Raw genomic sequence first — 21,272 nt, 5'->3', positions numbered from 1 at the left:
TTGGTTCGCTGATTATTTTGAGCATTTGCTTAAGCGAAATTAGCTAAATAGCAAATCAGGTAGAATTTCCAATGATTACAACAAATGCACATCTCCGGCTTTTTATTCATTACCTTTTTTTTATTGAACACTCATTTTCTTTTCCTCTTGACAGCGATACATTTAATTGCAGGAGCACAGTTATTTGCTTAGCTGTGGGTCCGTTTTTACTGACGGTGTTGCCACGCACAGGATGTCCTTACAATCAATTAAGTCTTCCTCGACTTTCATTTCTGCAACCCATTTACAGAATGCAGATACCTATTTTCGTGTTTTCCTCTCCCCCCACCCCTTTATTCCTCTCTCTCCCTCTCTCTCTCCCCCCCTCTTTTTCGCTTTTGCCTCTTTGCCTCCCTAAATCAAGGTGCAAAGATGCCAAAGAGTGATGAAATGAAAAGAAAGCCAATTGCTGGACTGAGGTGGGGGAGATAGCTGCTAGGAGTCCGCCTGCGACTATGGAGCAGTCAGTAATTGCTGGAGACAGGGAGAGCTGGGGGTTGGGCTGAGGTAGCCATGTATAAATAGTGTGATCTCAAATTGAAAGGCATAAATAACAGCAGGAGTGATCTAACCCTATACAGCCCATCTTCTACGTGCAAAAACAGCGTGCGGAGGACGGCCACATCTCCGACTGAAAACAAGTGGATCTCTGTGGATAAGATCACCGGGCAGCCATGGAAGAACTTACGGCTTTTGTATCCAAATCTTTTGACCAGAAAAGCAAAGAGAGCAGCAGCGGCAGTGGCAGCAGCAACAAGAAGGAGACGATCACGTACAGGGAAGTTTTGGAGAGTGGGTTGGCTCGCTCTAGGGAGCTTGGAAACTCTGACTCTAACCTGCAGGACATGACCGAGAGCAGCAACCATTGCCCGGTGCATCTTTTCAAAGACCACGTAGAGAGCGACAAGGACAAACTGAAGGAGTTCAGCACGGGCAGGACGGCGGAAGGTAAGAGCGGGGCTGGGCGCCCTCCGCCCCGCGCCCCTCGCCGGCAGCCCCGGACCCCTCCCCGGCCGCACCCCCGCCGGCCCCGGCGCTCAGCAGCGGGGACGAGCCGGCCCCGGCGGCCCCGGCCCCGGTGGCCCCGGCCCCGGCCCCGGCCCCGGCCCCGGCGGGGCGAGCGGGCTCGCCTCCCGCCTCCTGCCTCCCTCCTCCGGCCGCCTCCCTCCCGCAGCGGCGGGAACATACGCTTAGAAAGACATATGCCTGCATGCATAACGGGAACATAGCCGTGCAAAATAAGTCGCAACTTCTGTCCTCCCCCGCTTCTCCCCTCCACCTCCCTCCGCCCCGCGCCAAGCCCCCGTTCACATCCGAAATCGATCCGGTGCGTTAGGCGTTCGCTCGCCCGGGGGAAGGGGGCAGCGCAGGACGTCAGACATTTTTCTCTGTCTGTGTATTTTGTACGAGGAAACCCTTGTCCGGGGAGTTTTAATGCCTCAGAAGACCTGTTTTTCCTGCTTCCGGGCCGTCAGGATGCTGCTGCTTCTTCTGGGAGAAGGCTGGATGTGGAGGGGGCTCTCCCTGGACATTTTGTCTGGCGTGGGTCAGCCTGCCCTGGCCAGAGGCTGCGGCCGGCGAGGAGGAGGAGGAGGAGGAGGAGGAGGAGGAGGAGGAGGAGGAGGAGGAGGAGGAGGAGGAGGAGAGGTGCCTGGCTGAGGGGGAGCTGCCCGGGCCCGGGTGAGAGGGAGCATCCCTGCGGAGAGAGGCACCGGCCGGCCCTGCCGCCCGCTCCCTCAGGCCCCCGCCTGCCCTTCGCACCTGGGCCGGGGCAGCACCGCATCCCCCCGGGGTGCGGGGCCGGCCGGCCGAGGCGTGAAACGCCATTCCCTCCTAGCGGGAAGAAATTAAAATTAAAAATAATTTTTAAACCAAGGCAGCTAAAAGTCACGCACAGGCTGGCAGGGGAAGGAGAGAATAAAAAGGGCGGGGGGATTAGAAAGTTGAGAAAGTGTCTCTAGGCAAGTTAGACAGGTGGACCTGCCTGGGGAGCTACCGGCTAGCTTGGGGTAATAAAAAACGGTTAATAGGTTGGGGAACAACAACCAGTCTTTCAGCTGTTTCCTACTGTTTGATCTTGTTTAATATAACATTGGGCGAAAGGCAATTTAATTTACAGCCCAAACGCTTATTTAATATCCTCCTCTCTTCCACCCCCTCCCCAAACAGAAGGACCGGGTATAATCACATATTCGGGTACCCGTATTTCTGCACAAGCCAGTACCACTCGGCGCTGATGATTTTCCTTCTCTGGTCGAGAGATTGCAAAAAGAGAGCGTTCAGTTTAGAGGAATCGTTCGCGCAGGAGATGGCTTTAAAAAATGAAAGCAGGGCAGGCTCCAGGAAAAAAAAAATCTGAAAAAAATATTATAATGCGAACGAACGAAAAAAGAAATCTCTACTACTTCCCCTTTTCCCTGTGTATCGAAATTCTGGCTTGTATGTTTAGCTAATCTAATCTGTGGAGAGGGGCTGGGGGTGGGGATGGAAGGGAGGAGTTGGAAAGAGCTGAGATGCTTGTGACAGTTTAAATTCATGCCAGGTTTCAGTCTAATTTCAACTGATTCCGGCGTGTGATTCCAGTCCCACCGATTAATATTTCATACCTATCGCGGACTTGCTGTAGCCTCGCACCTCCGAAAGGAGACAGAGCTTTCGAACGCGCCTAATTTTCCCCAGGCAGTTGCTGGGTTAGCACCCTCGTCTTTTCATAGGGGTTCCCCGTACAGAATAAATGCGAACAAAATGCCGTTAAACCCAACCGGCGAACACCCCCCCTTCGGAGGCCAGACTCTTCCCAAAGTTTTATGCAGCCGATATCCATCCCGGAGTCGGAGACGGGGAGCCCGGAGGAGCGATTACGGCCAGGGACAGTTTTCGTTTCGGAAGTGAAAACGAGCACTTCGGCTTGGGTCCCCGCCTTGCATAAGCACAGATGCAGTTCAGGACGGGTTATTACGTTCAATTAACTTACGATTTGCAGTTAGTCATTTGCGTTTTGGGATGCCCCTAAGTATCTAGGATAACATATACGTGCATGCGCACATTTGTGTGTTTGTATATATATATATATATAAAAAAAAAAGTGTGCATTTGATGAGGGAAAACGGATTTAATTGGGGTTCATCTGCAGATATGTCCTCCCCCCCGAGCCCCACACCGCCCAGAGGTGAAGCGGGACAAAGGAGGCCGCCGGGGCAGGCTCGTCCCGGGACTGCGCCGGTGCCCGCGCTGGATGCGCACCCCGCCGGGGCGCCCCGGGCAGGCAGGGGATCCCGGGGAACCGGTTCAGGCTCCAGAGGTGCCCCCTGCGCCAGCACCTCTTGTCGTTAGCCGGATTTAAAAGAAGGCCGATGCTTTAGGCCGCCTGGCATTGGGGCGGGGGGAGGGGGGGGAATAAAAAAAAAAAAAAAAAAAAGAGGAAAGCAAGCTGTAACGCCAAAACACGAAATCCTCCCCCCCCCCCGCCAAGACAAAAAGGGGCAATTGTTTTTCCCCGCTGTCTCCCTCTGCCCGGGACAGGCGTGCACAGTGGCTGCCTCCGGTCACAAGCTCGCCCCGAGCCCCGTTGGGCTCCATGGTGTGTGTGTGGCGTGTCTGCTGTTTTGGAGGGGCTGGGGGGTACCCACGGTCCTTGAGCCCCCTCCCCCGCGCCGGGCCGTGCTGGCCCGTCGCCCCGGGGGTTTCGATCCGCGGCAGGTATTTTGGGGGAAGAAGGGGTGGTCAGGGGGAGAGGGACGGATGGTGTCGGTCTCAGGCCCATGGAAAGTTTCTTTTACGAGGCAAATATTTTCACCGTGGCTTCACCATGATAGCGGTGGGGAGCTTCTTGCATAAGCTTCCTTACTTTGGGAGAAAACTGCGACGGAGAAACCCCCTTCCCCGCCTCTTCCCAGCGCCTGGAGGCATCGGGGGGGCGGCGGTTTCCCTCCCGGCCCCTTCCCCGAACTGCCCGTGCCAACCGGCGGCACGGCTTCCTCCTCACCCTGGAAAGAAAATAAAATTATATTTAAGTATATAGTTTTTCTGATGGGGCATCAGCCAGGCAAGGCAGCGCGGCTCCCTCCCTTCCTCCCTCCCTCGGCCCGGAGCTGGCAGCGGGGCTCAGCCCGAACCGGTGCCCCCCGACCCGGCCCGGCCCCCATCCCCGCTCGCCCCTCCGGCCTGCCGGGGCCGGCCCAGGCACCCCCCTCCCGCCCGCCGGTTGCCCCCGCAGGTTGCGCTGAGTTTGGGGACGAAGAGAGGGGAGGGGGGTGACCCCCGTGTGCTGCGGAGAGAAACTTCGGAGAGGTGCGAGGGGAGGCTCAGTGTCGTTTTCCCCTTCCCCCTCCCGGCAGGGATCTACGAGTGCAAAGAGAAGAGGGAAGATGTGAAGTCAGAAGATGAAGATGGACAGACCAAGCTCAAACAAAGGAGAAGCAGAACCAATTTCACACTAGAGCAGCTGAATGAGCTGGAAAGACTTTTTGATGAGACTCACTATCCGGATGCCTTCATGAGGGAGGAACTAAGCCAGAGGCTGGGACTGTCTGAAGCTAGGGTTCAGGTAAGAGAAAGGCTCTGTTCCTGGAAACGACCTCACCTCACTTCTTAACTGCCAGCGGATCCTAGCACAGTGCCCCGTTTCATCCAAAGCGGGGAGGTGAAGGCAGAGACGACACGTGTGATGGGGAAGCTGTTTGCAACTCCGCTGTACCTGTCCTGCCAAACAGTAATTCTGCTCTGGGAATATCTGCCCGTGCCTTGCATTTCCTAGGAAGGCGGTTTAATTTTTATTTTATTTTATTTTATTTTATTTTTTTTGCAGGGGGGTGTGATGGTGGTGATAGTGGTGACAAGTCTCTAATAACTCAGTAATTAGCTATTTTTTAAATCATTGTATTTTTCCTTGCAAACGTGCCATTAACTCTCCCTTAATCCTCAGTTTCCACCCACCCCCCGACCCTGCCTTCTTTTATGGGGCCGTTATGGAAAAAAAAAAGCCCAGAAAACAATCGCCGTGAATAAGGCTAGACGGTTTGGGTGCTGAGGGACGGGATTAGCCAGAGCCGGGGGAAAGGTGCCCCCTCTGATTCGCGCAGCAAGCGTATGAATGCATGGCACCCCATCTGGCGGAGGCTCCCCCCCGTCCCTCCCATCCCGCTTCAGATCCAGCTAAACACCAATTAGCCTTCGAAACCTTGAAAATAGGTTTGGGTTGCTGTAGTTCTGGGGCCATCAGAGCCGTCTGTTTGGGTGGCTCCACATCGATTATTTTAAAATTCGATTTTCGGTTTGATGCAGGGGAAAAAGATCCCTCCGCTGCCCCTGCACTCCTTAAGCCAACTGGGGAATGCATCCCCCAAAACAGATGACGCATTAAAAAAGAAAACCCTAGAAATAATCAGTAAGATCAACCTGTGGCTCCCCGAGCTGGCCTAGAGCAGGAGAAACCCGAAGGAAATCCTTTTTTAGGTTAAAACTCTGCGCTTGGCCTAACAGACCCAAACCAAAACCCAAGAAGAAGAAGTCACCAAGCCAACACCCCCGACCCAGCAAAAACGCCTTCACCCCCCAGAGATAAGCGATGCATGTGTATATCCATCTATGCGTGTGCGCGCGTGGGTACGCATAGGTGCAGGTGTGGCTACGTGGGCCGCATAGGTGGGTGTCTTCGTGCCTACCCCCACGCCAGGGCACAGTGGGAAGACAAGGAGTACAGGCTGGAGTGGGGAGAGGGGTCCCTTGTTCCCAGTGGGGAGAGGGGTGGCCTTGTCCCCCTCCTTAAACACGGCCCATGGGGGAAAGCAAACAGGCAGGACCCCGCTCCTCCCGGGCCCGCTCAGCTAGCCTTTGCCAGAGTAAGCGACTACCTCGCTTTAAACAACTGCCTCCTGGAGGCATTTCCCGAAATATATAGAGTAGCTAGGTTGTTTTCTTTCTTGTTTTGTTTTGGTTTTCTTTTTTTTTTTTTTTAAGGGCTCTTTTCTCCCCTCAGCTCCTGCCTCTCGCACTATAAACTGAGCTGGGCGAGGGATGGTGCCGGGCACATGCCTTAGGAAGGGCGGCTTGCAGGGGTTATTGCAGGGGTTCAGAGTGCTGCTGGCCTACTTTCTCCTGGAAGATTGATCTAACCACACCATATAAATTAATGAAAAGATTAAACTTTTGCTGAAGGGGACATCAACTCTTATGTCATCTTCCCAGATCTTCTTACTTGGGCTCTGTAATATCTTTCCAAGGCCTTGATGTACTGTTTCTATAAAAATAAATTACTTGTAATTGAATTCTGCACTCTTTCTTTCAAGTACTTTATTACTGAGCAGCACCTTAACAGGATGTTCATAGTTACAGGAAAATTGGTGCTTCAAGTGCTTACCGATCTTAAAACAGCACACCAAAAAAAAAAGTAAAAAAAAAAAAAACCAAAACTGATTCAGGCAGAGATTATGAGAGAGAGAGAAAAAAATAATAAATCTAACAGTCTTACAAAAGAGGTTTGAATGAAAACAAAGCTAGAAATAAAAGAAATATCAAGAGGGAAAAGAGGAGAAATGGATAATTAATTAGGAAATAAGCCGAGAGCTTGAGATCCATCAAGAAATGGAAGCAGAAAAAAAAAAAGAAGGAGAAAGGGGGAAAATGGAAAGGTTTTTTTTTTAATACTTTCGGAATTGTTCCCTAATTCCTATCTGAACCGTCTGTCCCTTGCTGTTAAAGGATATAGTTTCAATTTAGTGTGGAAATTTGCTGTAAATAAATTGAAGCTCCTATGGTAGCTAGTCCTTATTAACCTTTTATTTTTAGTGTTGTACTGGAAACTCATATCACCCAGCTGTCAGGGTTATAATTGAAAGTTATGAGACCATAGTGAGGAGCAGGCAGTAATTCAATTACAACAAATATCTTTGGGTTTATGGTGCAGGGCTAAATTAAATGTCATTATTCACTGTCTCTAATGGAAATCAAAAGGAAATCAGATTAGAGCATTTGTGAAAGAAATCACTGAGTGATCCTTAATGAAGAAATAACTGTCTAAAACAGTGTACTGTGCTTTACTTAGCATATTCATGACTAATTGGAATTGATCGTGAATCACACCAAGCCTGATTTATTATCGCTTAACGCAGTGGCTAATTCATCACTTTTATTCCTCATAACCTTATTTTTTCATAGCTAAAGGGAAAGGGCACTTCGTTTTCCAGATTTAAATATAATTTCTGTTTGAAAGATGTTCTGATTTGCAAGAGAAGTTGTTTAAACGCTGCTTAAATTCCTCCTGACAATTTATACTCCTTTGGGGGGGGGGAGGGGGGCAGCGTGGGGAACACACACAAGGAGATTTCCTGCAAGGATTTACAACCGTAAAAAAAAAAAAAAGTATTATTGTCGCTACGGCACGATGATATTTTGCATGCCTTTTTTTTTTTTTTTTTTAATGTCAATCCCTAACGGCCCGGTTAAAAGGAGAAACGTTGCATGTTGTTAATATTTGCGTATTGCTCGTACGGAAAAACAGGCTTGTGCCGTGCTGTGCGTTGCGGAGCAGCGAGGCGGCAGCGGTGCCCGGTTAGCGCGGGGCGGGCCCCGCCAGCGACACGCCGGCGGGGAACGGGAGGGAGGGAGGGAGGGAGCGAACTGTCGGTCGGTCGGTCGGTCCTTCGGTCCTTCTGTCCGTCCCCGCAGCGCCCCGCAGCTGCGCGCTCCCCCCCGGCCACCCTAGGCAGGGAAAATGGTGCTCCAAACCAGAGAAGGCCAATTCCTACTTAAGAAAATCACTGAGGTACCCGAGGTAATTAATGCCTTTGGAAGCCTTTCTTTGCACTAATTACTCCGTTGTAAATGACCATCATTAAGGCAATTGAAGAAAGCTTGAAGGGAAAATTTGATGTAGGAAGTGCAGTTAGTATTAATTAACCGTATGATCTCTTTGGCAAGTGCAAGAACATCAAAGGTTGTAGGTGTTTGCTTAGCTACAAGATTTTATCAGCGGTGAAAGTCAATATTTGTCCATATTCGGTAGGTTTTGGTGTGAGGATAAGGGTCCGCAAAACATTTTGGTCCGTGCCCCTGACGATCCTTTGGGGAGAGCTGCTAAACCAAGCATCCCGGGAGGGGGGAAGTCATGCAGGTCCGAAATGCCCCTGGAGAAGGGGCACAGGGGGTGCGGTGGCAACTGCGAGTTCTGCGCTTGTCCGAGTCAGAACGGCTGGAATTAGGGCTGGATTACGGGCATTTCTCGGGTAGGGGCATAAGCACTTCTTTACACCCCAGCCTGCAAAAGTGTTGCTCTTGTCTGGCCACAAGTCTCCAGAAGCGGGTTTTGTTTTCTTTTACCGTTTGGGGAACGCTTCAGCCCCTTTTGTGCAAGTGCGGTATCTCGCATCTTCCCTGAGACCTTCATCTCCTCCGAGATCCTCGTCCGCACCTCCATCGTTCCCAAACCCAGCTCGGGTGAGAGCAGGCGGCTCCGGTGGCTCCGGGGCCAGGCCCCGCAGCCTGGCCTGGCCCAGGCCGGCTGCCCCCGGGGCGTTCGCCGTGTGACCGGACAGGGAGCCAGGGTCCCGGCCGGCCGGCCTGCGTCTGGGCTTGTTTTGGGTGTTTGTGGGAGCGGCCCCTGGCTCCGGAGGGGTGGCACAAGGACGGCCACCGCCCGCCCGGGGGGACGCGGCGGCCTCGGCGACTCGGGGCGAAGCGGCCGGCCCCCGCTCCCCCCGGCTGCGAGGGCGCTTCTGATCTCCTCGGTTCGGCTCCCGCTGACAAACCACACCAAAGAGCAGGACCCCCCCAAACAGCCCCTCCGCAGCACGCAGAGGGGCTCATTCCACCCGGGGCTGAGCTCTCCCCCTCGGCTGCTCCCGTGGAGAGACCTCCGCAAAGTTGCGCGGAGCCCCTCGCCTCTCCCCTCCGTCCCTGGCCCCTGAGATGACCCTCTCTTCGCAGCTGCCCTAGTCTACCTCCATTTCTGTTGCTTTTTTTTGGTTTTGTTTGCGTTTTCTTTCCACAGGTCTGGTTCCAGAACAGGAGAGCAAAGTGCCGAAAGCAGGAAAACCAGATGCACAAAGGTGGGTAAGGGGTGCGGGCCGGCCGGGGCGGGGGGTGGCTGCCGCGGAGCCCCGGGCCGCCTTCGCCGCTCACCCGGCCCTGTCTCTCCCCGCAGGTGTGATCCTGGGAACCGCCAGCCATTTAGACGCCTGCAGAGTGGCCCCCTATGTGAATATGGGAGCCCTGAGGATGCCTTTCCAACAGGTAGTTAGCTCCGGTTTTATTTTCCTTTCCCCCGGCAAGCTCCGACCCCCTTTCGTTTCCACGGGAGGAAGCCGGACACGTTTACAAGTGCCATTTATATAGAAGTTGGCACGTATTAAAAACAGGCTGTAAAACTTCGGGAAGGAGCCCTCGCCCGGCCGCCGGGAGCTCAGCGCCCCTCGGGCCCGGGGAGGGGGCCGAGCGGGGGGTCCCGCGGCCCCAGGAGGCGCCGCCGGTGCCGGTCCCAGCCGCCCCCCCCCCGCCCCGGCCGTGCGCTGGCACACGGCCCCCGGGCCGCCCGCAGACGTGGCAAAGGCGGCCTGGCCTCCCGAGGGGTGCATCGCCTTCCCGGGGCGGGGAGGGCCGGGGGGGGCCGGGGCAGACCCGCCCACGCCCCGCGGGGACGGAGCGGCCCGGCCCCGAGGGCTTCGGTCCCCGCCCGGCGCCGGCGAGCGCTGCTGGAGGGTCTCCCACGCAGCGGCGGGCGAAAGCCCGAGGGGGAAAAGCCCTGCGGCCCCTTGCCCTGCCGCCCTCCCCTCCCTCTCAGGCGGGCTGCCGAGGCCTGGCCTTTTCCGATGGAGGCGGCCGCCCAGGAGGCGGGGGGGTGGCGGGTCCCCGGTGCGCTGCCGGGCAGCCGGGAGCGGGGCGGCGGGGCCCGGGTCCCTGCCCCAGCGAGGTGCAGCCCCCCGGGGGAAGGCCGGTGGGGGCAACCGGGACGAGGGGGATGAAATTCCGTCCCGCTTCCAGCCGACCCTCACCACCTTTTGTAACTTCACCCCCCCCCCCTTTTTTTTTTTTTTTGTCAATTAATCGGGGAATCGATTTTTTTTCCCAGCCCAAAGGGACCCTCCACCACCTTCTCCGTCTCAGAGACACGTGGAGCTGACAGATTAATTGTATTGATTTTTAAAAAGACATATTTGGACCAAAATAATTAAATGCATAAATAAACTCCCCCAGCCTCCCAGCCCTCCCTCCCCAAACCTACCCGGAGCTGAAATCTCTCAGTCAACCCAACGTGTTTGTGTAGGTCGGGAAAGCTCCAAAGCAAACACCAGCCCGGGATATAGAAGGGACCCGTGGCCAAAGAGTTTTTAGCAAGGTATAAACAAACATCCCTGGAAAAAAAAAAAAAATATATAGATATATGTATATATAAAAAAATAGCTATTTAGCAGTTGTTGGCACCCGTGGGTTGGGCCGCATATTTTTTATTATTATTTATATTTATTATTATTATTTATAAATACGAGGAGGGGTCAGCGCGTCTCTGTGCCGCCGGCTGAGCGCGGAGCGGGGGGGGCTCCGCTAAGCAGCTGCTCTTTCAGCCGCCGGGCTCCCGGGAAGGGTGGAGGCGGGGAGCTTGGGGCGGGGGGGTGGTGGCGGCGGTGGGGGGGTCCGGTTCCGCGGCCGCGGTGCTGACGCCGTGTCTCTGCCGCCGCCGCCCAGGTCCAGGCGCAGCTGCAGCTGGAGGGCGTGGCCCACGCGCACCCGCACCTGCACCCGCACCTGGCGGCCCACGCGCCCTACCTGATGTTCCCGCCGCCGCCCTTCGGGCTGCCCATCGCCTCCCTGGCGGAGTCCGCCTCCGCCGCCGCCGTGGTGGCCGCCGCCGCCAAGAGCAACAGCAAGAACTCCAGCATCGCCGACCTGCGGCTGAAGGCCCGCAAGCACGCCGAGGCCCTGGGGCTCTGACACGCTTCGGCCGAGACCCCCGATCCCGCCCCGGGTGCCCGCGGCGGGCCTGTGTGTGACCCGCCCGGACCGCCGCGCTGCCCCCCCGCTCCTCCTCCTCCTCCTCCTCCCCCGCGGCCGCAGGGCGAGCAGCGGGCGCTCCGGGCCGCCCTGCCGCCTTCTCCTTTTTATTTTTTATTTCATTTTGTTTTTTTCCTTTTTTTTTTTTTTTTTTTTTTTTACTTTTTAAATGCCTTCCCCCTTTCCCAAGGTCTGCGAGCGCTCGGCGGCTGCCTCCTCCCGCCGCTCTCCTCGCCCTCTCGCCCCCAGAGACTCGGCGGCCGGGGGAGCCGGGCGAAGAGGGAGGGCGCCGGCGGCCGTTGGAGGCCGTTGTTGGCGGCCGTTGGCGGCCGTTGGCGCGGTGTGGCACGGTGGGGACTCTCGGCCCGCCGCGGGGCCAGGGCGCCCGGCCCCCGCGTGGGGCCCGCGCACACACACGCACGCACACACACACGCAGCAAACACGCACCCACGAGTCAGAGACTCCGCGGAGGATAAAGTAGGTGGGAGGAGAGAGAAAGGAGAGTTTAAAAAAACAAAACACCACCCACACAAAAAGAACAAAAAAAAAAAAAAACAGCAAAAAAAAAAAAAAAAAGGCAAGGAAACGATCTCTAAATTATGTTAATCTGTGAACATTGGGGACACGTTGGATTTTTGACCCTGGCAAAAGTGATCGCTCCAGCATAACGTCATCCGCTGCTGTCAGTTTTGCTACCTTGTGCATGTGTCTAACTAAACACGTTTTGAAGATCAGAAATATATTAGAACGAAACTAAACAAAACAAATAGTAATAATAATAAATAATAAATCCTTGGGGCTGGTCTCCATTAAAGATGACATTTCTTTGTTGCCAACAGTATTATTTCACTGCCATGAATCTCTTCCATCACTGAGGAGCTGCTGCTGCAGAACTGGTTTGAATTTAAATGTGGAATTTCAGATCTGAGGCAAGGCAGTTTTTTTTTTCCTTTTCTTTCCTAACAAAAAAAAAAAAAATCAAACCAGCAATAACAAAAAATGTGCGTCTCAAATGGCTATGTCCTTTGAAAGGAGAAAAAGAGAGAGACTAGAATTTACTAAGCGTTAATGATAACTCGAAAGATGGGAACAATAAGAAATGCACCTGTTTTGCCAGAATCACCTGAACTCAATGAGATGCGTTGTGCCATAGAAACAGGTCAATTTTTCTATTTTTTTTTTTTTCCAAACGTCTGGATCTTTGAATCAAAATCTCGCTGTTTTACAGGATGTAGAAAGAATGACTTATACAACAAAGATGGACATATGGTTTTAAGGCATAATACTGATGCAGCATTAACTTTAGTGAAATGCAATTAAGTGCAGTAAAGTGCAATACTGTAAATATTATAGATTAAAAAGAATAGCCGTACTTATTCTGTTAATAACCAATTCTGCAAGAACCATAACTTAAGTCCTTTATGCTCAGACTGGTGCATCGCGGCTTCTTGCCAAAATGACAGTCCGAGTCTTCTATGAAGGGATAAAGTTATATATATCACGTGGGAAAAGGTAGATGCCATGATTTCTAGTCGAGTTAATGTGCCATATTTCTGGGAAGTAAGCTGAAAAGTCTGTATGACACTTTCGCAATCATTTTAAGTAAAGAAAAAAACAAAAAAACAACCCACAGAGTGTTTTGTAGAGGTGGACAAGTTCAATATTTGGCCATTTTAGTTTTTGCCTGTGATTTAGACTCCAAGTCTTAAGCTAATGCTTAAGCAAAATAACTAGTACAAATCCAGAAAGGATGGGGAGTAGGGAAATCCTTTAAATTATATTACCAAAGTGTCTGGGTTTACTGCCCCCTCATTCTTTTTTTTTTTATTTTTTAATATTATTAACTTCTCAATAGTTTTGGGTTTTTTTTTATTTTTTTGGTGGGGAGGAGAGAGGAAGGTACAAATATTGGTCTTGTCTACATCTAACAAGATAGCTATTTGTTGCCTTTGTTACCAAGGCCTGTGTTGATGGAAGGTTATCCTCTCAATAGTACCGATATTAAGCCTGCTTTTTATGTCTCGTTTAGCAATCCATTACTAGTTTTGGCTTTTGCTGATATTTATCAAATCCAAATATTACTGTAAGACAAAAATTCATGCTGTAGATAAATTTTAGACACTTGTCTTCTTTTTTGTTTCTCCTTCAAGTTTTGATATTTTCTAGCAAGCAAAATTTCTGGAATGTCAAAGTCATGCCACATTTCCCTTCTGTTTATTACATGAGAAGTAGTTATATTTTGGATTTGCTAGAACTGATAAATGTTACCTGCCTTTTCTACCTCTCTGTGATAGCCCAGGGCCTTTTTAAAGCAAGGCCAAAATGTTAAGATAGTCTTACTCGTTGCTGAGAAATATGGACAAAAATCTCAGGCAATTAACGATTTCTTATTGAAACAAAACATTACCCAGAAAGTAAAACGTTATTCATGATGATGTATGAATTTCTGGCTAAAATAAGAAATATTTGGAGTAATTCCAGCACTTCTAACATGCAGATCTGAAAAATAATAAACATTACTGCAGAGATGCTTTAGGCTATAACAAGTAACGTGTTGTACTGGATACCCACAGCCGTCGAAGGAGAATTTGATACACAGTGTTGAAGACTGAAGGCATAGAAGGATTGAGTGGGGACTGCTCGTTATCTGTACCTGTCATCTAATTATTACCCTTTCAAGTCCTCTTTTGAGAGTTTAAGAGAGGCTTAGGTGATTTTTTCAGTCCTGTGCTGGACTTCTGCAAAGGAGTGACTTTCACCCTCAAACAGTTCCGTAGAATGAGCTCAGTTGAAGCTGTGGGTTTGGGATCTGAATTTTCTCAGACATCTTCTAAGTGAGGCTGTGAAGTGCTACTGATCTTACAGTGTAACAGGATGCAGGTACAGTGTGCATCCACCTCATATTGGGAGGAATAACTTTTCCACCTTTGCTGTGTTACTAGGTACCAACAGAGCAAAAATGCCTGTAGATTTCTCTCAGAAAGTTTGCTACCCACAGCTTCTTTCTTGTATTCAAAAAACAGCAGTAACGTGAATACAGTTCCCTGCTAACAGGAAACAAGGCTGGTAGTGTAGCATACTTCTTTCCAGAATGAAAAATTCTTACAGTTTCTTCTGATTGCTTTCAACGGATGTCTCAAGGACAGTCTTGCCCTCTGCTGCAGAAGGGAAGAAGGTGGCAAGATTTATCAGCTTAGCCTGTTTTGAAGGAGGTACCATAGATCAGCCTGGGGAAAGGGGCAGGGTGTTGCTGTGAATCTACCAAGGCGCTTCATGCTGTTCTTGCATTTCATTTAGCACGAAAGGAAACGAAAAGGTGCACTGCGCAAGGGCTGTAGCCAAAACCGGTTCTGCTTTGCTTATTTTTCAAATGGGCCAATTGCATCAGTGGTGTTATAAAAGCTTTGCCTTGTTTTGGATGATGCATGTAGGTGGCCTCCTCTTCTTGTGACCCTTACGTCGCTGGGAAGAAATGAGGAGTCCTACCTGGGCTGCCGTGTACTGGACTGTACTTTTCACTAAGCGTAAGTCACTGAGGCTCCATTCACCATGTGGAGCTCCAGTGATCCATACAAGCTGAGAATCTGGACCAAAGCATCTACTCCATCTCTGCTAATGTGGTGGTTTTTTTTTTTTTTTTTTTTTTTTTGCATTTCTTTAATTATCTTTCTTGAGGATGTTGGAAGTTGAAGATAAGATAATCAAGGTCCTGAGGTGCATATTAAAGTTTAAAAGTATTGTAATTGTTTTAGATTCTCAGGCATGCCAAGCCTTGTTTATTGTCCACCATCATTCAGCTTCATCTTTGTGTAACCTTTCATTTGAGAAGTGTGAGGTTTCCAAGTTCATCAGAACAGTGGCCACTGGGCAGAATTCCCCTGGAGGAGGCCTTCATTTAGGGTATGTGGATTGCTAAAGAATCTTCCTCAAAAGTTTGGTCTGGTATTTGAAAAATAACTTGAATGAATGCCAAATGAATAATGCTGTTTATAAACAAGTCTATAAAAAAAAAAAAGGATTTATGCATTACATGGGTCCCTCTATAATGGAAAAAATAGTCTCTGGTTCTTTTGGAACTGTCAGATAAACTTAAGTACGTTATCCATTTGTATCAAAATAGCAAGCTGATTCCATGGTTCTTTTTTATTGACTTGGAAATGTGTGAAAGAAAATGTACTGGAACTTTTTTTGCTTAGTAGGGTCATATAGATGTAGTGACATTTTGGTTAATATCATAATACTTAGCACTTATATAATGTTTATTTGCAAAGCACTGTATAAATGTTTATTATTTAATCCTCACCCATTATGAAGTAGGTAAGAATTATTATCCCCACTTTTGTAGAAATTAAGGCATATAACTCAAGGGCCAGGTTTCATCACCCATTGTCAACACTGAGTATTATCACTTTTTGTTTTTGTAATGCAGCAGCATCCCCCAGATCATAATATGACATGAACTTTGTGGTCCTAGACACCTTTCAAAACTGTAAGTAGCAGAGGCCCTGCTCCAAGAAATTTAAACTCTGTACCTGACTTCAGCAAAAGTCTTAAAGGGAACATTGAATGTGGTTCAGAGTGGCAGAATGTGTCTGTGAGTTATTTCCACAGAACACAAAGTTACTGCCCAATCCTCTGACCCCGTACTTGAGTGGGAATTTGGTTTATGACTCAGTGGGGCCGAGTTGCGGCAGTGCTAATCTAGAACCAAAAATCTGAGTTCCCAACAGCATGCACAAATTGCTAGAAAACCCCGATTTCCAACTTCCCCTACTATAAATTTTTCACACAGACCAAGTGTGCTGATGTCAATTCTTTGCATGCTTTATCTGCTATATATTTTAGTCCTATGTTTACCTATAAAATAATAATAAGACATGATTTTGAATTGACATAACATTGACACATTGGGACTGTTGACTCAAATACAATAGACATGTAGTCCTACAGAAATCTAGATCCCTAAGGCAAGCCCAGGTTATGAATTTTTTTTTTGGTGACGAAAACTGCGCATGTTTTCTGCTCTTTTAAATGTGCTAGGCAAAATAAATTGTTTCTTTCTTTGAACAAATAATTTTAGTTTTTGGAAACATTATTACTTTGGAGGTGGCAGGCTTTTCCCCCCTTCAGTTTGAGGAAAATTTTCAAAGTATAGGAAAAACAGATTACACACCTTTCTTAGAAATGTGTTTATTTTTATAATACCTAATATCTAATGATCCAGGTGGTTGGTGTCCTTGTAATTGCTAATTGTACTCAAGTCTATAAAGTGCGCACAACCAATAAGGTTGGAAATTTGTTGTGTTCCTGGTTAAAAAGGATGGTCGAAGTGCCCCAGTCATCATCTGTAAGCAGCCTACTGACCCCATGCTGTTGTTTTCTTTCCCTGATATGACAGAATTCCTATGGCTAACAAGTTTCCAGACAGCTGTGGCTAACATGGCAAGAGCTTCTCATTCAGTCACTTGAAAAATCTCTACTGGTTGCAGTAAGATGTGGTAGGGCCAGAAGGCGGCCTTGGTATTGCTTGGAAACAAAAAAGAAATGCAGTGAGCTACAGAGTGATCTCCTCTCCTTAAGAGAAGAATAGAGCCTTCTGCTTTACGACTCTGCTTTGCTTTTTGTAAAATTGCATCCCTAAGTCACATCTTTAAAAGGTGCAACATGGGTCCCATCAATGTAACCCAGTGGCTAATATTACATTGGTTATTTTTGTTAGTTGGCCTTTCTAGCCAGGTCAATGGAAGGCCATAGGCTTCAGTGTTTGAGGCATTCTTCAAAAGGGGTATGATACCAGATATCCCTCAAATTTTGTTTGTCTGTTAGACAGATTTGATGCTAAAAGTTGGTGCCTAATTTTAGTAAATCAGCTTAGAAACTTGCTGATTTCCAATAAATAATTGAAACTTGATGCAGTTCATACACCTTATATTGAAAATTGATATTTAACTAAAATCAGTTGAAGAATGTAGAAAATATCAGATTTTGAAGCTGAAGATATTTATTGAAAGGCAATACTTTCATGAATCTAGGCTTATGGTATGTATTAATTACATCAAAGACAGGCAAATATCTCTGTTTCTTTGTATTAATGTATGTGGATGTTTTATTTATTTTTTGTTTGAAAATTTCTAAATGTGTATTATTTTAATTATGTTGAGTGTAAATTTGACAATGCTTTGCATTTATTTTTATATTTTTTAAACCTGTTGCTTTTGCAAAACTATGAACAGCCAGTATGATTTGCAGTACCATTGCATTGTTTTGGTTATGTACACATAGTGTGTCTGAGTTTACAGACATTTCAGGGATTGCTAAAATGAAAAAAAAAAAATCTCCAAAACCATCTCGTCTTAAAAGTTTGTACCCATTTGTTATTGTGGAAGAAAAAAACAAACAAAAAACCAACTTTTTTTTAGGTTTTGGTTATGCCAGCATGCTCCTACATGAATTCACCAGACATGTTGAGTTCCAGTTTCAGAGTGTATTATGTTGAATCACATAATATGAATGTACATCTTGTAAAAGTGAGATATGAATAAACTTATAAATATTTGTAATCATGTGTTAATGGATACCCAATATAACTACTACCAAAGGGACTATTAATAACAAGGCATTTCCCTCTGTTAAAACAGAGCTTTTTCTTCTGTATTTAATGCTTTTTCATTTTAAAGCACCTTGTTCACTTTCTCCTTCCAAGGAATGAATGCAGTGCATCTTACTCCGTAGCCATTCCACTTACCGATCTCTCACTCGCTTCTGTGTGAGTTTTACAAGGCAAGTTATAGCTTAGTGATGACTAATTGGAAGCTACTTTTGCATCCCATCTGCCAGTATGAATTATTTTGTTTGGTATCCTGTTTTTTTTTAAAAGGATTGATAATTATTCCTTAGCGTAAGAAGAAATGAGTCTTCATAGTGGACCGTTCTAGGAACTGTATTTGATAGGTCCAAACTGGTGTCTGTTCAAATGCATAGAACAGGCATTAGATCAGGCCCTTATTTTTCAGACAATTAAGGAGTTTTTTCCACGTCCCTGCTTGTCAGTATGTTAGATGTAATTTTCTCCTACAGTTTTATTCTTTCTAGTTGTAATCCAGCATTCTGATGTTGAAAAGGATATCCTAAGAAACCTCTTGTTCCTGTGCACCGTGTTGTTTCATCAAAAGTGCCAAAGCAAACTGGGTTAGTGGAAATCTTTCTGTTAGGTTGCAGGCTGTGGATCAGGTTATAAACCTCTGAACCAGCCATGAGAGTTAGGTTAGACTTGTCTTGTTTGAAAGCCAGTTTGTCTGATGCATACGTTGCACTTAAACTTCATCGGCTTTAGAAGAGGGGTAGTTCCATATCCCAGCCCTTTCCCCAAATCCTCCTGGCGTGTCTTTATTCTTTCTTGTCTGCAGCTGGCTGTATAAGCTGAAGTTAGAACCTGTACATAGCTTTTCTAACCTTGCATTTTCTGCAAGTATTTGCATCTATTGGAGATCTGACCTGGAACATAGCGGGAAAGCAGTCGGTACAATAGTCCCACATCACAATTACTATTTCTCTCTAAGTCAACACCACAAACTGTCATCCTGTTTTTCCTGCCATTAACTATGTAAGAGACAGGCTATTATAAGAAAATTAATCCTTCCTTTCTGTCTCTTAAAGATATGTGGGCAGTGAAGGGTTGTCAGTAGCATGTACTGTAAGAGCAATCAGAAAAAACACAAAGTGATAACAATGTGTGCTGAAAGATTACCTTCACCAGAAGACCATCTAATAGCCATCTATAAATAAATATGTTTTAACACTCTTATATTTTGTCTATTCATATTTAGTTCAGATGTTGAAAAGAGAGATAAGTTCTTTTGGCAATTTAGCTGTTAGGAAGAGGTTTTTTTCCCTCTTCATTTTCACTAATAAGCATGTTTTTCCAATGGCTACTTGTTCTATTGCTTCCTGAAACCTTTGACAGTTCTGAGGGAGGTTTCCTCTCTCTTTTCTTTGGGTAGATTTTTCTTCTTTGCATGAAAATTTATTTTTAATTCAAAAAGATTATACTTTGACCCTATTGCCATCAGCATTTTTGGCTACTGTCTCTAGTTCTCTCTGCAGGATCTGAATTGAATTGGATAAGAATAAACGCAGTAACAAAATAAATTCCTTATGAATTGTCCATAAAATTTTCCTTTCCTTCTTGAGTAGCTTCTCTCATGAACTATTATTTTTTGAGCTGCAAACATCTGAAAAGAAAATTATGAGGAGCTACAGAGGAAACAGGACTGAGTATCTGCTGGCATGAATACCCGTGAACTGGGGAAATTTTACCAGTATGTGTGGTTCAGTCCTATATTGCTTGCATATCCAAAACTCCAGTTAAAGTTAGAGAGAAATCTTTATACTCAAGTCTGCAGGAGCAACCGCAGAAAGACAGATCTACATTCAAGGACCACATGTAAATGACTAGAAATTGGACAACAGAACAAAAGGAAATGTATGTAATTTCATTTCCCTGAATCAAATACTCAGACTTCATTACCAATATGATTAAGGGTAATGATCCTACTCTTACATTTAATTGCTGGTTATAATTGCTACCAAGAGGCTATAAAAATACAGGGTCAGAAAGCTGGATCCCAAAAAGGGTCTTAATGCCTCACTCTAAAGTTAGACTTCAGAGGAATTTAAGCACTTAGTTCCAAAACCTTAACACAGGACTCTTGGCTGCTTCTCAAACTACTGAAGCCTGAGGGCTGCAGGTCCTCTAGTTCCACACATTAAATTTCTCCATGAGCCTCATGTTCTACTCTTGTGTGTGCCTGGCACCTGACAGATCTCTGTGGCTGGGAGGCTTGTTCCCTTTTTAGCCTGACTGAGTTACAGAAACTGGGCATCTGTTTCACCTTGCTTAACTTCACATGTTTGCAATTCAGACATCTACATCAGAACTTGTCAGTGGAAGCAAGAGGACACTTTTAGCAAATAGACCTTTGGTGAGTATATTAAGGTGTGCCTTAGAAGCAGACTAGCTCAGATGTAGCCACCTTCTCTGTAGACATCTCTCTTTGGACAGGCATGTCCAATTCAATGGCAAGTATCTTCCACATGCTTCCTTCCTGTGTCCTCCACTGCACAAATGGCAGCAGTTCCACCGCTTTGTGTTCTTCAGAGGAGGAGATTTCCTTTTACACAATGACTCAGTGGCTGGTAGATTCACACAGGACTCTACAATCTGGGTCTTCCTGACTTCCTTTGTCTGAAGAGATGGGGAAGCTGAAAAAGTAGAGCTCTCGGTCCTGGAGAAATACTTTACAGACCATGCTAGACACGGATTTCTTGGGAATGAGTTGACTGTAGCTGATGCCACTTTGATGGCATAGCAGGCAAATGACCTTTCTGCTATGATTTCCGTTCTAACTGGTTTCCCTACTGGTTTTTTTTTTGATATTATAGTCAACTGAAGTGCAAATTGTTTTTCTACAGGTTCTTGGCAAAAAGAATCATCTTATCGTTTTCCCTAGGTGGGGCTCAATACAGTAATATTTGAATATTTCCTAAATATATCAGCTTTGCACAGCAAAGTTCCTAGATTTCATGAAGTTTCCAATTTTCCTCTCTTCCTGGTTGCAAAAAAACCTCTCGAGAGGAGGGATATAGATGTACATATACACAAAAACATTAATAAACAAATCCCTCAAAACTTTAGAGAGTTTAAATTGCCAAATACATAGCCTTAGGGTCTTTAATGAAGCAGTCTCATACGGTTCCATCTTACGTTATCATGTATATTCTTACCACAGGACCTCTGTCTCTGTTGCTGCATGAGGTAAACTGTGCTCAAGGAATGAATCGGAACTGTGAAGAGAATGAAGCTGCTTTCTAGTATTACTCCTCACTGCACACCAGTAGGTGTCTGTATGCAGGCCATGAGGGAAAATACTGTAAATAGTGTAAGTTTGGCTTCATCATTAGCACAGTTAATGATAATGTGGGAGAAGTAGATCTGGCCTGCTACAGAGTTTCAAGCTGATACATTGAAGACAGTAAGACATTTCCAGGATATCACTGAATGTGTGCTTTCTGTTTTCTGGGGGTTGAAGTCACAGGACTGGGAGTCTGATGTACAGAAATGCTCAGTGTTGACTGTCACAACCTTAATTAACACAAACTACGTAGGTTTGGGATTTTGAGGAAGCAGGCAGCATTACGTAGCAGTGTAGATTCATGCAATGTACCATTGACTTATTGTCTTACCTTAGCC

At 47.2% G+C, this 21,272-nt stretch overlaps 1 protein-coding gene across 2 annotated transcripts; it reads left to right on the top strand.

Moving 5' to 3' along the window:
- The first annotated feature begins 713 nt into the window (after positions 1-713).
- Positions 714-10,962, top strand: SHOX (SHOX homeobox). Of its 2 annotated transcripts, none has more exons than XM_075726165.1 (5): positions 714-987; positions 4,377-4,585; positions 9,026-9,083; positions 9,179-9,267; positions 10,717-10,962. In XM_075726165.1, exons 1-5 carry the CDS (start codon positions 714-716, stop codon positions 10,960-10,962), a joined length of 876 nt encoding a protein of 291 aa, XP_075582280.1. The 2 variants fall into 2 exon arrangements, with proteins under 2 accessions (XP_075582280.1, XP_075582269.1); XM_075726154.1 differs by having other exon boundaries at positions 9,179-9,277; positions 10,691-10,962.
- The last annotated feature ends 10,310 nt before the right edge of the window (positions 10,963-21,272 follow it).

The sequence above is a fragment of the Pelecanus crispus genome, chromosome 1 (genome assembly GCF_030463565.1).
Source record: "Pelecanus crispus isolate bPelCri1 chromosome 1, bPelCri1.pri, whole genome shotgun sequence".
NCBI classification, from domain to species: domain Eukaryota; kingdom Metazoa; phylum Chordata; class Aves; order Pelecaniformes; family Pelecanidae; genus Pelecanus; species Pelecanus crispus.
Note: the sequence above shows the minus strand (reverse complement) of the source record. Positions and strands in the feature narration are given on the sequence as shown.